This window comes from Acinonyx jubatus, chromosome B1 (genome assembly GCF_027475565.1).
Source record: "Acinonyx jubatus isolate Ajub_Pintada_27869175 chromosome B1, VMU_Ajub_asm_v1.0, whole genome shotgun sequence".
Lineage (NCBI taxonomy): Eukaryota > Metazoa > Chordata > Mammalia > Carnivora > Felidae > Acinonyx > Acinonyx jubatus.
The window spans coordinates 51,520,389-51,537,860 of record NC_069382.1 but is presented as its reverse complement, the minus strand read 5'-3'; the positions used below and the strand labels follow the sequence as shown (position 1 = coordinate 51,537,860).

Sequence of the window (17,472 nt, the reverse complement as noted above, 5' to 3'; positions counted from 1 at the left end):
AAGGGAAGATTCCAAAATAATTTAAGGACCAAATTCAGCTTTAAGATCTGCAATTAGGAAATCCCAACACTTATGGTTTAACAATCCACCGAATTTTGGTGGTATCTCCTTGATTTCTCATCCACCAAAATAAAGTATATCTGGGACAATTCAACACAGAGTGAAAAACTCACAATCCACTTGGAACAGCTCTTCAATGACTTTAAAAGAATGGAATGGCTTACCTGTCTGGATTATATTCCTCCTTAGGCAGAAAAAAAGATACTCTGAGCCATGAAGTCCATTTTGGGATTCCTGCAAAATGCTGAAGACCAGAAAACCAAATTCCCTTCATTCAGATAAGAGGCTTGAATATCCTGGCTCAATTCTGATTACAGAGCAGTAATAGATAAAACCATAGGCCCCCTGCCAGAAATGAGAAAGCTTCCACTGGCGGCTTCTGTGTTCAGCTCAGCCCAACTCCATGGGGCTCTTCCAGCCTGAGGTTTTATTCACTGTCCTCATCCATCCCCCTATCCCCTATTCTCATCTTCACTAAAAGCATAATTACTATAGTGCTTTTCTCCTGTCCTTTCTCTGCTCCTACCACAAATACATTTGAATCTTCAGAGAAAAGGGAATATGGAGATGGTTCTGGAGATGGTTCCCCTAAAAGGGGAAGGATTTTTGAGAAAGCCATATGGTTTTGCTCTTCTTTTGCAGCCAGCAATCCCCACTCCTGCCCCAGAATAGGAGAATCCTCTAGTTTGGAGGGTCTGAATTCTGGGAAATGTCTCTTCAGTTCTCTGCACAAGAGAATCAGGAGCCTGAAAAGGAGGTTGATGCAAGGCAGGGGTTCCTAACACTCCCCAAGTGCAAGGTGGGCTGTATCAGAATGAGATGGAAAGCCACTAGAGAAGATGTTGTACCTGGAGAAGCACTGAGGAAAAACTACACTGGGGAGAGGGAGCAGGGGGAGACCAAGTAACAGAAAATACTAACATCTGAGTCCTTCAAACACAACACACCTTCTCGTCCTGAAGGGATAAGCACCCTCATCTTGGCAAATGCAAGAGGTAAATGAAAGGAAAACATGGAAGTCCTGGAAGTGGGACTTACCTGAATTCTAAGCCAGAACTGTTGCTTACTACCACGGGGAACTTGGGCAGATTACTTCATTTTTCTGAGGATCAGTTACCTCTTCTGCAAAATGGAGATTATGTCTGCCCTCTCAAGGACTTACAAGTCCCTATCACAACTTCCCCATTTACCCTTGATAAAGGGTCCAACTCACTATCCATAAATTGCATTTATATAGTGCAAGATTACAGGCATATATGTAGCACAAGACATAAGCTACTGTCCCTAAAAAGTTAACTAGTTTCCAAACATTAATGTATCCAAACTTGTAAATTTATTTTGTACAAATTAAAAGAGATCAGAGGCCATTCCTATTATAATCCCACTCATATTATCTTCTCTACTTTCTTTAGAAGGAGACAAAGAAATAGCTATATAGATAGCCAATAAAATGTTTAAATAATCCTTCATGGAATGTGTTACATGAGCCCAGGTCATGGTCCATGGAAGGTCAATAGAACAGAGTGATACCTATTCTCAAACCACGAGAGGGCTTTATCACCTGCACCTTATTCAGGATGAGCAGACCAAAAAAGTCACCAGCAGACAAATACTTTTCAGGTGTCAAAAAGGCCCCTTCAAGTTCTTAAAGCAGCAGTATCCAGAGGCCTGCAAGAATTGCCCTTTGCTAAGAGCAAGGCAATGGAAAAACCAGCACACCTTCCTCTTCCGTATGCAAACAAAAGCAGCATACATTTGCAACTGGCTTCAGCTCTAAATACATAACAACTCAATCTCCTTAAAAGGACAGGCAGAAAAGAATTGGTTAAAAGACTTACCTTGCCTGGGGGGAAGGTAATTTATTTTTCTAACATAATCCCTATCACTGCCAAGGTGGTTTCTGGTTCTAGTCCCAAGATAACCTGAGGGAGAACTACCATACCAGCCAAGAGCACCTATGTATGTGCCCCCAAGGCCAGCAACCTGACAATTGCTGAGATTTGCTACCAAGAGACATTACTGAGAGTGGAATAAGCTTTTTTTGTCCCTTCAGTAAAGCAATCTCCTGTTGGATGAGCAAAAACCAAAAGCTAAATTCAATAAACAATTTATATTATAAAGTACTTTTCCTGGACATCCATAACTCTAAATATAGAACCCTGTTTTAGACAAAAAGAGGGAGAGAGACTCTCAGGAAGTTAATTCATGAATGCTGTATGTCTCTTTAATAGCTGGTTTAATATGTTTTAATTGGTAATATATTCACATGGCTCAAAATTCAAAAGATTCACTTTCACATCAATATTCACAGCAACATTATTCACAAGTGAGGGAAACAACTCAAGTGTCCATGGTGGATGAATGGATTGAAAAATGTGATATATACATCATTCAGTGTTAGAAAGGAAGGAAACCATATGACATGTTACAACATGGATGAACCTTGAGGACATTATGCCAAGTGTAATCAACCATGAAAAGATGAATACTATATTATTTCACTTATATGAGGTACCTAAAGTAGTCAAATTGATACAGACAAAAACTAAAATGGCAGTTACCAGGGGCTGGGGAAGAGGAAATAGAAAGCTGTTGTTTAATTGGTTTAGAGTTTCAGTTTTGCAAAATGAAAAGTGTTTTCACTGAAAACCTGTTTCACAATGATGTGAATATACTTAACGCTGCTGAACTGTATACTTAAAAATGGCTAAGACGGTAAAGAATAAAATGAAATAAAACTAGGGGTGCCTGGGTGGCTCAGTCCGTTACGCGTCTGACTTTGGCTCAGGTGATGATCTCACAGTTCATGGGTTCGAGCCTCACATAGGGCTGTGTGCTGGCAGCCCAGCGCCTGGAGCCTGCTTCGGATTCTGTGTCTCCCTCTCTCTCTCTGCTCCTCCCCCACTCGTGTTCTGTCTCTCTATCTCTCCAAAAATAAACATTAAAACATTTTTTAATAATAAAAAATAAAATGAAACTTAACCTTAACCTCCCTATATTTTTTTAACTTCCCTTTATTTTAAATATATTTTCTTATTATTTAAATGGCTAATAAAGAAGCATAGAAGTGACTATTAAAAAGTGGTTATGTTGGTTAAAAATTCAAAAGGCTCTAAGGCATATGTGGTAAAAATGCTTTCCCCACCCTTATCTTTCACCTACCCAGTTATCCCTTCCCTGGGCAATTGACATTACAAATTCCTTGCAAATATTTCCAAAGATAAATTAAATATGTTCAAATGCATACACTCCTTTCTTCTCTTTTTAATGTTTATTTATTTGGGGCGGGGAGGGGTAGAGTGAGAGGGAGACAGAGAATATGAAACAGGCTCAGGCACTGAGCTGTCAGCACAGAGCCCAGTGTGGGGCTCAAACCCACAAACCATGAGATCATGACCTGAGCCAAAGTCAGACACTTAACTGAATAAGCCACTCAGGCACCTCTTCCCCACTCTCTCTCTCTCTCTTTTTTTTTTTTACACAAGTAACATGCAATATACATACCCTGTACTTCTCTTGGAGACAACTCTATTACCATTACATAATGAATTTCCTAATTTTTAAAGTCTACATGATATCCTACTGTTTGCACATACAGTATGTATACAAACACTCCCCTGATAATGCACATTTAGGTTATTTCCAATTTCTGTTATTACAAACAGGGCTATAACTGTGCCGGTACATTTGCAGAATAAATTCCTAGAAATTAAATTTCTGGGTCAAGGGTATCTACTTTGTAATTTGTTGGATACCATCAAGGGCTCTCCAGAAAGGTTGTACCAATTTACACTCCCACCCACAGGTATCAGAGTTCCTGTTTCCCTACACCTCTGAGCATGTTTGTTTTCTTAGCTCATTAGAGTTTAAAAAAAAAAAAAAAGGAAAGGATACAGAAGAAAGTGTTATCTAAAACTGTCTCCTGTGCATCATTCCACCTGAGTGCTTAGAAAGAAAGTGCCTAGCAAATGTGGCCTGACCTTTTGATGGGACACAATTGGGCAGGTGACAGATCTCACTGGAAGCAGTGACACACCCCTGGCCACCCCACACACACCTTCCCCATTTAATTGGTTCTCAATCTAGCACCACAGACCAGCCCCAACTCGGACTGACCTGCTCAGGGTGGTAACCGGAAAGTTAAACAACTTTGGTTTTCTCAAAGACTGACAAATCATTCTGTGGCCAAACAAGCTACTTAAGAGTTGATCTCACAAAGTTCCCTACATAAATGAACTGGCTCTGAAAGAAACTGACTTAATTGATAAGCAGTCCCCAGAAGATCCAGAAAACACTTTAGAGTTTCCTACCAATCTATATCATAAACAAACTCTCGAAACACCACAAATGAGGCAAAGCTTTTAAAGAAACCATTCGGGTAACACTGGGTGATATACATTTTTTCACTGTGTCATTTTTTTAACCCTTAAAATTATTTAACAATTTTGAGATCCTTTGATAATATTATAATTGCTTGTTTCTTTATTACCCAAAGGAATTATTTCATAATAAAACATATTTTCACAGCTTTCCAGTAACATCTACCACAATGCTATTTACTTCATCGCGTATTTACACATAATTCCCATTGTCTCCTTTCTGCCTTAAATATTTGCAAACATTAATATAAAAGTCAACTTTATTGTGGTATAATGTACATACAAAAAAGTACTCCTGCTTTTTTATTTTAAAGATTTTATTTTTAAACAACCTCTGCATTGCACATGGGGTTGAAACCCACAACCCCAATATCAAGAGTCACAGACTCTTCCCACTGAGCCAGCTGGGCACCCCCATGCTCATTTTAATAGTAAATTTCCATCATGAGTTTTGAAAAATTGATACACCTGCATAACTACCCTCATTGGGTTCTTTAAAAGGAGACAGTCATCTTACCTGCTCTAGCCATTTCACGTGCACACAAACAATGGACCCTAGCCCTTGAAATGCAAGACATTCCCTGCCCAGCTCCACTGGCAGATGGCAACACCATACCTCCTTAAGCCCTTTCAGTGCCCAGGGGGTGTTATTAAGATAAGTTATATTCCAGATTCCATATTCCATTTCAACAACTACAATCACGTGTGAAAAAGTGTTCTTGCCAAACCTAATGTCCGCTCGCCTGGAGGAACACAACGTTAAATAAAAGGCCTTTAAATGTTAAAGTTCCTTTTAGGTATTTTTACACGGTCCTTCTCTCTCTCAACCACCCTGTGACTTCTCCTCCCTAAACAGTTCTGGGGGGGGGAGCGCGCAGGTGGTCACAAGGGTTGCAGAACCCTCTCCCACCCTGCTCACTGTACCCAGAGGCTCTCCAATGGACCTCTGAAGCAGCCACTGTGTGTGTGTGTGTGTGTGTGTGTGTGTGTGTGTGTTGACCTGGGCCGAGTACTGTGGTGAGTACCTTCTAGATCTCTACTCAAATAAATATTTGCCAAGTGCTCAGCATGTGCCTGGCACTTAAATATGAGTAAGACTCTGTACCTGCCCTCAGTAAGGTCACATAATTCCATTAATGCAGCCTCATTAATGATTTCAACAGTTGTTTCAGGGTCAGGTTCATATTGAACTTGGAATGAATTGAAGTTCATATACATTGCCGTCAAGGCAGAATAATTCCTTTCAACCTAAGTGCAGGTCTTTATTGAGGCCCTTGGTAGCTTTCATCACCTTGATTTTTGTCTTTTCCAGTAACCAACATAAGATACTAACTCTTGTTAAAACTGAGGCAATTAATACCTCATGAAAAAAATAAAGCTGTTCTCTTAGTTCTCTTCATTGAAATTGAAAGCAGTTTCTGAGGTGAAGAGTGAGTTAGTCTCTGTGGTTTTACCTCTGGTCATAAATATATTATTTACACAAAAACCAAGCTGTGTTGGGTCATTTCTTGGTACCACAAAATGTGATGGCAAATGAGGGTATAACTTTTTTCCTTTTTTTCAAAAAGCAGGTGCCTGGCTTTTCCTGGCAAACTCCTACTTACCCTTCCAGACCAAATGCAGATGACACCACTTGGGTGAAGACTTCCAGATTCCTAGACAGAAGAAAGAACCACTTCTGTCTTCTCTCCTTTTCTCTCAGCTCATTCCTGCAGCATGTTACTGGGTCATTTACCCATTTTCATGTCTTTAGGGTGACCAACCATCCCCATTTATTGGGGACTGTCCTAGGTTTAGCAAGTCCTGGGAAACCCCTCAGTCCTAAGAAAATCAGAAAAATACATCCCTCTACATGATAGTGAGTAGCTATTTAATAAAATAGCCATCACTTATGAGGAGCCAAAACCAACTACTTCACAAACACTGCCTTATTTTTCGAATTTAAGACAACACTGAAAGCAGTTATGATTACCACATTTTACAGAACAAGAGAGGAAACTGAGAGGTAAGTAACTTGCCCAGGATCACAAGGGTACCTGGAATGGAATCCAGGCTTGCCTGTCCCATACCACCACACTGTATTACCGTTTGAGAGTCCAATGGCAGCTCCATACAGCAAGCTCTCGATAAATCTCATGGAATTAGTAATCACTTATCACCATGCTCCTATCACTCAGCATCAGCTAATGTGCCAGTGTTGGTCCTTGAGACAGCTACCAGGCATTTACAGGAGGGTCCATGTGATAGGAGGGGCATATATAAAAAGCATATTTATTTACATGCACTGCTTTTAACTTAGCTGGCTTTTATGTAAGTGCCACCTGCAGAACACGCGGAAGACGTGCATGCCAACATGCTCTGCATGCCTCATGTTCCCTCACAAAGATAACAGGGAAGCTTTCCTGACTTGACCATTTAACACACTTGGCTCTGTCCAGGCGAGCCAATCCAGCTGCTAGGCCAGACCCAAGGGCTGTCTTCAGGTAGGACCTCCTGAACCAATGGCACAGAGCAGAGTACTGGGAAGACAGGCCACACTTCTCCATGATGAGGTGCTCCGTGGAGGTCAGCTTACCATTTGTTGATCCTTTAATTTGGGAAACATTACTGACTTCAGCACTCTCCTAGCTGGTATGGGTTACATTTTAGAATTTAAGTACTGTGTGCATTCACACATTGTGTGTGTGTGTGTGTGTGTGTGTGTGTGTGTGTGTGTGTGTGTGTATTTTTAACATTGTTGCGGTTGTAACTCTCCTGATCAGAAAAGCATCCTCCATTGTTGTCTTTTGACTCCAGGTAATAGGGGTTAGAAAGCAACCTCTCCACGCCCTCCCACAAGTTCAAAAAGCAGAACTATGGGGAGGGACCATTTCTCCCTGTTTTAAAACATAAGTTCTAAAGAAAGTTTTATTTATTTCTAATATAATTTATTGTCAAACTGCCTAGCATACAGTGGGTACAGTGCGCTCTGAGTTTCAGAGAGAACGCAAGAGTTCCGAGAACGCGGGGCCACAGCGCCCCACCCCCTCCCCAACACGCCCACCTCGAGCTGCCATTGTATGGAGATACTTCAGGCCAGCTATCTCACTCCCGGCCTCCCGAAAGGCTCCGGAGCCAGTTGCCCCTCCTCCCCCAGGGGGTGCCGTCTGGCTCCCCTGAGAGGGGGAGGGGGAAACTAGGAGCTATAGACCCAGCCCCGGCGCCACTTCCACGGTTAATCAGTTTACCTGGGATGTGTATTTGGCTGCACCCCCCTGGGGACCTTCCCTGGCCACCCAGGGTCAGAGGATAATTTAAAAAACTCTTCAAAGCCGGGACCCTTCTCGGAGCCAGCTTAAGACTGGAAACCTGGGAGGGACAGGCTTTACTCTTCAAAGTGAGAACAAATGCGAAAAGATTTAGCACTTAGTAGGTAGTCAGTAAACGTTAACTTTGTTTCTTGGGTCTGGACTTCACCTCCCCCCTCCCCCCCAGAAGCCATCTCCAACCAACCCCATCCTGTCCCTTCCTGAAATTCGACAAGACCAGAGGTGTTTTTTGTTTTGTTTTTTTTTTTCCATTTTGAACTAGTGGTTGCCACTTCCTTTTCTCTCCCAGCGCAAAGCACCCGGACCCTTTCTCAGGCTTCATTTTGTTCAACTGTAAATCGGAGCGGGGTAGCACAGGCTTGCCGTCCTTGCCGGGTCTGACATTCACAGGAAACATTCAGTCGTGCCCGTTAGATTATTTCTAACCCCGGCCCTCCGAACAAGAGGACGCTCCACTTACGGAAGCTGCTGCAAAGTGTCCATTTAAGTCAGGTCTTTCAAAGAAGCCCCTCTGCGCTTCCCGAGTTCCTGGACGCTGACCAGGCATGCGCTTTCAGTGCACCCCTCACAAGTGCGGCGGCATACCAGCGCAGTGCACAATAAGTGCACAGAACGCCGTGGCCCCGAGGCACCCACAAGGTGCTAGCCTCCGTTCAACCCATCTCCGCTGCTCCAGTCCCTCCTTTGTTCCAGGTGTGAAATCCCGACAGGAAAATCATCTGCCACTCCGAAGGATCTTCCAACTGGGCCGCCAAATGGCCCAGAAGATCTTGGGCCCTAGCCAATGTAATCAGTTCCCTGCTGAGGACCCTAAGGGAGGGCCGAGAGGAAATGCGAACAGAAACCCCGCGACCGCTAGTGCTGTCCATCAAGGGCTGCCGGGGCTGCTCCTCCCAGCTCTTCCTGGAGCCTGTCGGCCGCCAGCGCTCACCTACGGCGCACAGACATACCCGACGTCGGGGCTGCTTGGGGACACACTCAGACCCTGCACCCTGCAGTCCTCTCTCGTTCAGAAAAGCATTTAGGAAGCAGGCCTGCCCTCACCTAACAGAATATGGGCTTCTTGCGGCTGTGACCTTCACCACCACCAACGTGCCGCGGCCGCCAGCTTGTTTTCCAGTTTGCTTTCCTTGGAAACTCACGCATCCTGCCCCCTCCCCACCGCTCCCCACCATACGCACACTTGCGGAAAATTAAACGCCCCCAAGCAGTGTTCGGGACAGCCTGTTCCGGAAGCCAACGGGCCCGGGTACTCGCGCTCAGTACTCACCGAGGTTCGGGTGTCGAGCGGCGGGGTTGGCCCTGCCGGGCAGGCTATGCAGCACCGGGCTGTCGAAGGGACCGGCGGAGGCGGCGGCGGCCGCGGCCCAGGACGCGCCCACGTCGGCCATGTAGGCTGGGTAGGGGCTGGAGTAGGAGCCTGCGAAGCCCGCACGCCCGTACTGCTCGCGGCCGGGGAGGCCCGCGCCCGCCGCTCCGCCACCACTGCTGTAGGCCGCGGCTTCCCGGGCGGCGGCGGCGGCGGCGGCGGCAGCCAGGGACCCGGTGGTTCCCGGGAAGGAGAAGCGCGGGGACACAGGCGGGGGCGTGTAGGCCGCTCCCTCGGCCCCCGCCTGGCTCCAGCCCGGGCTGCTCTGCTGGGTTCCGGGCCCGGCGCCCGCCGGGGCCCCGCCGGAGCTGCCGCCAGAGGTGGCTCCGGACGCGGCGCTCCCGCCTCCGCCCTGGAGATAGGACAGGCCCAGCACCGAGGAGGGCACCCGCGGCGTGGGCACGTAGACGGGAGAGGAGGCAGCGCCCGCGCTGTGCATGAAGGCGCCAGGGCCGCCCGCCTCGTAGGCCCCGGGAGGGGGGCCGTGGTTGGCGGCCATGGCCAAGCTCTGGTACATGGCCTCTGGGAGCTCTCCGCCTCCGAGTCCTCTCTCTCACTCGCGAGTCAAGGCGCAAGGCGGGGAGAGAGTAATAATAATAATAATAATAATAATAATAACAACAACAACAACAATAATGTACAGGTGACGGCTGTCACGTAAATGAAGATCCAAAATCAAAAGTAAAAATGCAAATCCCTCAAAAATATATTCGTATTAAATCCAGCATCGAGCAAAAACACTCTAGGCTCTTGTTTACAGGAAAATCCCAAATTGAACTTTTGGTTCTTCCCGGAGGTGCTGGAGAAGGGGCGGGATCTACCCCAGGGCCTAGAGGTCCTGAGCGCCTACACGAGTGGCAGAAGACAAGGGGTAGTGCCTGGGCGCCGGTATGGGGCACGGGCCTTCGGGTCACGCCGGTGGCCGTGGCTGCGCACCCTCTTCAGGACACCCGTAGACTCCGGCTCTGGGTGCGGTAGGCTGGCTCCGATGCGGTAGGTTGGGTTGGCTCCCGTCCTCCTCGCCGCAGCCGCGGTCCTAGAAGAACGACAAAAAGGGACACAAGTTCACCCGGAGCCCACTTTCCTTGTGCTCGGCTGCTTCTCCCGCACCGCAAACCAAAGAAATCGCCACTTTCTGCGCCCAGCCTTGGAGGCCACGAAGTTCCTAAGGAAGCTTCGGTCTTTGTTTTTCTCAGCCCGTGGGGTCTGACTGCCCCAGGGAAGCCTAGGGAGGGGAGCCTTAGAGAAGTGGGGCTTCACGGTTATTAGACATGTAATTATTGACTGTGACCTAGTCAATTTTTTTTGGTATTGCTTGTCAGGAAAGACCCTTGTCACAGATAAGTTTAAGGGTTTCAGTTTTCGCCGGAATGCCTGGGACCCAAGAAATATCGCTCATCTTTGTTCCCCCACCCAACCCTAAGCGTCCCTGGCCATGAAAAAACTTTAGATTGCCCATGAAACACAATGACAAACTTTAAAAAAAACCAGCAACCTAAGAAAATTTTGTTTGTAATCTTTTTATTAAAACTAGGGGTAGAGTCTAAATGTTTACACATGAGCATAGTGTCTGCTAAATCTCTGTGAAAAGGATTGTGAAATCTCTTATCCATCCACACACTATACCATATGGAAGTCAAATCAGACAAGACATTTGTTTCTGGCAAATAGTTATATTTTAGTGATTCTGCAGATTGGATATTAAAACCAGAATAGTGAGGGAAATGTACAAGTTCACTTTGTGGAACTACTCACTGGACCATTCAGATTCACTGAATGGGTTTTTTCCCATATAGAATCACTGGTCCACCCGTGGAGGGAAATCAGAACGCCAATGACAAACTGAAGGGGAAGAACAGTTTGTAGGGCTTGGTTATGCCCTTGTATCCTGTGTTTCTATTTTCTTAGGCAATTTTTCTGATAAAATAAGAGCTCAGTGTTCTGAAGCACCTGCTCTGTCTCAGGTCTTTTTTTTCTCCACAGCTCCTCAAATAAAAGTGTGTCTCCTCATTTTACAAAAGAGGGAACTGAAGCATCGTAAAGTTTTGAAACTTGCCAAAGATCAAAGTACAATTAAAGGAGCTGGGGGACAGAATCCGTGGGTCTCCAGGGATTTGAGGCTGACCACTACATTCCCGCTTGTCTCCTTAAGAGACAGCCACTTTTTAACACTGGTTTCTTTTTCACTGCCACAGAATTACAAAAACATCAATTGACCTTTATTATACTAAACCCAGGCTGTCACTTACTGAACAAATGACTTTAGACACATTACTTAACTTCTGTGCCTCAGTTTCCTCATTTGCAAAAATGCAAATGTTAAAGGTACCTATCTTGTGGAGTCATGGTGAGGACTGTAAGGATTGTAAACTAATATATGTAAAGCAAGTATAATAGGGTTTTATAAAACTTATAACAGGTACAAAGTTCTATATAATTGTTGGCTATTGTTATTACTATTACAGATTTCTAATGTACCATAAGACAATGCCTCAGATATAATCATACTATAATGAATGGTCATCTTAATTATTGTAAAAAATTCTGAAAATCTAATCTACACTACATCTAATATACCTATATAATGCTTTTAACCATCTTTGCAACATCACTAATGATAATGGAGTTAATAGAACTGTTTTCTATAGTCACATGTCAACTTCTAGATGGTTTATCATTTGCTTTCAAAACTATACAACAAATTATTGGTTTGTTGGACATTTCCTTCCAGGAAGAAGTTTGGCTAGAGGGTAGATACAAAAAATTTGATCTGAGGGGCACATGGCTGGCTCGGTCAGTAGAGCATGCAACTCATGATCTCAGGGTTGTGAGCTCGAGCCCCACAGTTGGGTATAGAGATTACTTACAACTAAAATATTACAAAAAATTTTTTATCCGAAATCACCAACTTCACTCTTTGAAAATGAAGGCAAAAAATTAGTACCTTATAGGAATCTGTGCGCTTCAATAAGTAAACACATAGGCTTACCTTGATAAAATATTCAGTATTTAATTTTTAAATAAAATAGTTCACCTATTTCATTGTATTTTCTGTAATACTCAACTTCCGTAGTTCTAATGCATAACATCATACTTTTTCCTCACATAACTGCAGAGAAGGAAGATTTATAATTTTGCAAGCCAACTTACACACAGATGCTAATTTACCAGCTTTAAAATGTAAATGCTAAAAATGCCATAAATCTAACACTCATCTTTACTAAATTCTCGGCCTTTTTAAAATGGCTGGTACATTACCTGGGCATTGGATTACTGAACAATAGAAGGAGGAGAAAATACCCCTCTACACCTTTCTGAAAAGACAAGAAATCATTCTGCTTGCTTCTGTTATTAAGCCTCGATTCAGGCGTCTGACCGTGGAGGAAGCAGAGAGAGCTACTGAGAATGGCAGAAGAGATCTGGCCTCATCATGGGGACTCAGGCCTGATCCTCAGTTTTTCCCTCTTCTCCAGATCACTCATTTCAGTTCACCTCCAATTCACAGACCAAATAGGAGATGCTTTCTTCGTGATTTAGCCCACGGCCCTTTTCTGATCTATTTCTGAAAACTTGCCCTAATGTCTGTGTTTATTTACAGGTCACTCCTGCTCTTTGGGCTCAGCCTCTCGCCTTCACTCTCGGCCTGCTGCGCGGAAAACTGTCACACACGAACGCACACACTAGCCAGCAGTAATATAGCTGTCCGCTGCTGTGGAACGTGGAGACTCAGAAGTTTAGGGGGGGAGGAGGCACCACTCCGTTATCCCAAATGAAACCCTACTTTAAAAGCCTGAAACCTGCTCTTGGCTGTCCATTCCATTTCTGAGAAACACAGGAAATACTTGCCTTCGGCGCTTCCCCAACCTTCCCCGAAAAGCCGTCCGTGCGGCCCCAAATCCCTCCAGCCTTGGGTCCTCCACCCTGCTTCCCAACCGAAAGGCCTCCTCGTTCCCTCAACCTGGTGGCAGTTCACCATCCCGGCATCCTCCTCCTACCTGAAGGACCCCCCAACCCAAAGCCAAGGGACATAATACTGTGGATCGGGGCAGCTAACCGTGGCCAGCGGAGGAACGTCACTGCCTTCCTCCCGGGTTCCGGCCCTCAGCTACTTTTACCCAGAAGCAGTGTGGGTGGGTGGGGTTGTTAGCTTCGTGGGTGGCGTTCTGACTCTCTGGACCCCAGTCAGGAAGGCTAGAAGGCTGGCCAGAAGGGCATAAAACGTCCGGGCGCTCCGTAGCCATTCCCGGCTTCGAAGCGCCTCCCCGGGGCCCAAGGCCCAGTTACGCAGCCTCCCACAGCCACTCTGAGTCCCCGGAGTCACCGACCGGCGACACTCCTCGCCTGAGTCCCTCCGTGCGACCTGTCCCGGGTCAGTTGATCGTGTGATTCCGCACGGCCATCATCACCATCCAGGCCCTGGCCTGGGGAGGTGCAAACAAGGGCTGGAGAATATATACGCTGGGGCAGGGATTAAAAACGTTCAAATTCTCACACACACACACACACACACACACACACACACACACACACACACACACAAAATCAAAAAGCACTTCGAATATCCCTCTCCGCTTTCCCCGCAAATCTTAACTTTGCTTTAAAGAAGCTGTTAAGCCAAAGCAAAAAGTTAAGCGGGCTTTGGCCAGTTTGGGGAGGAGGGAGTGATCAACGTCTCCCTTCCCAGGCAAACAAGCGCGGAGGAGCTCTGGGTTTCTCAAACGGTGGGAAAGAGCAAGGAGAAGACAGAAAACGCAGTACCTGGCGGGACTTGAGCTTCCTGGAGGGCCGGCGCACGCTCCCCTGAGCGCCCCGGGAGCTTTGGCAGCGGCGGTGCCTCTCGCGGCCACTGTGCCGGCCGCCTCCGAGTCCCCCACCTCCCGGCGCTAGTCCCCTCGCCCCTGCGCTCCAGCTCCCGAGCGCTGACTGGCCTGTGGGAGTCACGTGCAAGGGCGGGGGGCGGGGGTGCGCCGCAGAGGCTGCACCTCCGCTCGGCGCCGGGCTTCGGGGCTGTTCAAAAAACTCCCCCAGCAGGCAAAGTCCAGGCGCTCGGATCTCGGAAAATGCTAAAGTGCCACCGGTCGGGGCGCAGGGCTTCACCCACCGCCCTGCCAGAGGTCAATCCGGTTTGCAGTTTTGCCCAGGGTCAGCTTTATTCAGGAGTCCCCTCTCCTACCTCCTCCCTCCACCCCACCCCCCACCCCGCCTCCCGGTGGTCCTGGTCCAGCCCCAGCCCAGGACTCGCGAGTCAAGGGGCGGCGCTGATAGACGGGAAGGTGACCTTTTTGGGCGAGACCCCTGACCGGCTGTGGAGCACAGGGTTACCAGGGGTGCCCGGCTAGCTGCGAGTCTCCAGGAGGTAGTGGATAGTGGGGTTCCTGCTAGCCCCGAAGTGCCGGTGGAAAAGACACCAAACCTGGGACTGGCCCACTCAAGTCAGAGCGCAGAGACCGAAGTTTCCCTTCCGCCTTCCCAGCAGCCTGGGGAGTCCGCAAGGCGGCCCTCCAGCCCTCAGTTTTATGTATTTATGCAAAACGTGCACCCCTTCCTGGCGACGTTTCCCATCTCCTGTGGCCTCCTCCCTTCAGATCTTTCCGTTTTCCCAGCAGCTTTCGGCGCCGCTGCACCAATCCTAGGGACGTGGCGGGGTCCTGGGAGGCTTGGCAGTCCAGCGGGAGCAGGCTTTCCCAGCCGAGAGGGCTCTTCCAAGGCTCCTCAGCCCCCTCCCTAGGACTGGGGGCGGGGAGGGTGGCAGGCCTGAGTCTGTAGTCGGCGTCAGTGCCTAGAGGCCCCAGCGCAGCGGGGCTGCGAGCCGGAGAGTCCCTCAGACAGGTCTAAAGGTTAATAGAGCAATCACAGGGCCCTATTACCGCGTAAAAATAACCCATCGATTACCGCAGCCTTCAGCCCCAGATAACACCCGGCCGGTGGCTCTCACCCTTTCGGTTAAACTCCCCCCACCCCGCCCCACTAAGGCCGAGTTTCTTTCCCTAGAGCAGGTTTTTCATACCAGATTAGAGGGGTCGGGAGGGGGCCGGGGTACCATCCTACACGAAACTTGTGCGGCTGCGAAGGAAGGGTAAGGGGCTACGCCAGCTTCAGCTGTTGGTAATCAGTGGTGGATTCCTGGCCTGCGCGAGGGCAACCTGAGCGCTGAGGATGAGAGTAGGACGCATGGCTGATTGGAAGGAAAACCCCACAGGGATCGTGGCCAACTCGTGGGGATTCTCAGGAAAATCCCGGAGGAAGGACTGAGCGCGGCTGCGCGGGGAGTTCTCTTTCCTGAGCTCAACGTTCGGAGGTCCAGAGGTGCCAGAGCCTAGGAGAGAAAACTGAGGCGCCCGGCGGAGCGACGTAAGGTCTGCGCTGCGGCTGGACGCACCCACGCCTCCCCGTCCCACCCCTAGGAGCTGCTGGCCCAGGACCCTTCGAGCCCCGGAAGCTTAGGGCGGTGTGTTTAGAGACCCTTCTTCTCCAGCTTCCCTCAACTCCTCGCCAGCGCCTCTGCAGAATTTGGCGCAGCAGATCCCAGGTGTCTAGGAACTTAAGAGGGAGGGTGTTCTGAGGACCCCGGAGGCTGGAGCTGGGGAGAGGCGGTTTGGGGGAGGACACTCGGCGGGCGCACGCATATTCAGCCGAATGGTGGAGAAGGGTGCTCGATCTCTGCGCAGTCTGAAACAACATCCCCATTGGCCTATGAGGGCTTTCTGGAGAGTTAAAAGTCTGGGCTAGTCGAGCGGCAAGTTGTTCTAGCCTTTCTTTTCTCAGTGGGTATTTGTGGCTCCAGCGATGCCTTAGGTCTCAGAGCTGCCTTCCACACGCGGTCCTCAGCGCCGAGCCTTCGGCCTGGGCAGTGAATTTTCTTAGCAACAAGCCTTGGGCTTGGGGCTTAGTGTCTGGTGGAGTGGCCATCCAAGCGCCCTCACCAAAGCCAAGGACGCAGGCCACTCCTAGGCAGACTTCTTCCAGCAGCGCAGGATGTGTGCTGAGTTTCATGTTAGCTGGGTGGCCAGGGGCGAGCCTCCCACATCACTGCCCCCACACCAGACCTCTCGGACCTTCAGTCTCCTCCTGGGGGGGGGGGGGGAAGGGCAGGAAGGGTGCACAACAGGCCCTGCCTGCTCTTTGTGGCTGTTGTGAGACCCTAGATAGAAGAGCCTGCTTTTCTTAAGCGCTCGCTTGCTAGGAACCCCGGATTCACGGCTGTGGGGGCGGGGTGGGGGCGAATCTTCTGACAAGGGACATGACAGAGCTGTTTTACCCACGCCCCCCCCCCCACCCCGCTGGCGCTCTTCAGGTGGGCTGAGGTCTGGGAATCTTGAAAGATTCCTTGATTCTAAGAATGCGCCTGGGATGGAGAAGTTTGTGTCTCTTTCTGGTGGCCTTTTTCTCTGGGCCCGGCGCCCCAAATTTTCTCCCCAAAGGGCTCAGCTCAAGGACCGCCCAGAAGGTGGTTGGCTAGCGGTCTGTTCCTTTGGGGGTGTTTCATTTTGCCTCTTTCCCTGCCTCCAGTTTCGTCCGGCCCCCTCCCTCTCCCCTCTCTAGGACAAGGCGGGAGCCCCCGCGGCCGGCCGCTGCGCGTTGCCAGGAGCGGGGAGCATTTCAAGGCCTCGCTGGCCCGCCGGCTGGAGGAGGTTTATCGGCTGCCGCTAAGTTCCCAGGCTTCTCTCTCGCTCAGGAGGCCGCTGGGAAGGGGAGGGGGTGCTTTGAGGTTCGGAGTCTTGGCTATTTTTAAGGACATGTCCCTGGGCTGGCCTGGGATGGTGGCCCAACACCACTCACGTTCTCTTTTCTTTTCTTTCCCATAGTCAAGAGGGAAAATTTGACACTGCAAAATTTTTTTTTACTAAGGTCCTGGGTCTAATGAAGAGTCAAGTCCTGAGATTTTAGACAAATAAGAATTATTTAGATGTACTGCGCTCGTAAAAACAAACAAACAAAAGTCTCCCCGGGGCCCCTGGATGGCTCAGTCGGTTAAGCGTCCGACTTCGGCTCAGGTCATGATCTCACTGTTCGTGGGTTCGTGGGTTTGAGCCCCGAGTAGGCTCTGTGCTGACAGCTAGGAGCCTGGAGCCGGCTTCAGATTGCGTCTCCCTTTCTCTTTGCCCCTCCCTGCTCACACTCTGTTTCTCAAAAATAAATGAATGTAAATTAAAAAAAATTTTTTTAATCTCCCCAGGACACAAGAATAGATTGCATTTTCTTGCTCCACTAAGGTCTCCCGGACGTGAGCTGGTCCAAACCCTGGTAGAGACACAGTTGTGTTTGGACATAGTGTACAGAGGAAGCTGAACTCTAGTTCCCTGAACAAAAGGGTTAATAAACTGGGCGATGGAATTCACGGTGACACCAGCGAGGG

At 48.5% G+C, this 17,472-nt stretch overlaps 1 protein-coding gene across 5 annotated transcripts in view; it reads right to left on the bottom strand.

Moving 5' to 3' along the window:
- GATA4 (GATA binding protein 4) overlaps positions 1-17,472 on the bottom strand; it is a 79,805-nt gene that overhangs the window by 39,045 nt on the left and 23,288 nt on the right. For 2 of the 5 annotated variants that reach the window (XM_027069355.2, XM_027069369.2), the window contains exons 1-2: positions 13,875-14,246; positions 9,018-10,152 (exon numbers count right to left, since the gene is read on the bottom strand). In XM_027069355.2, coding sequence (XP_026925156.1) covers positions 9,018-9,633 — 616 coding nt within the window. In that variant the 5' untranslated portion in view covers positions 9,634-10,152; positions 13,875-14,246. Of the gene's footprint in view, positions 1-9,017; positions 10,153-13,874; positions 14,247-14,529; positions 14,655-15,123; positions 16,142-17,472 lie in introns of those variants that run through there. The other 3 variants (XM_053216695.1, XM_053216696.1, XM_027069364.2) reach the window with 3 other exon arrangements.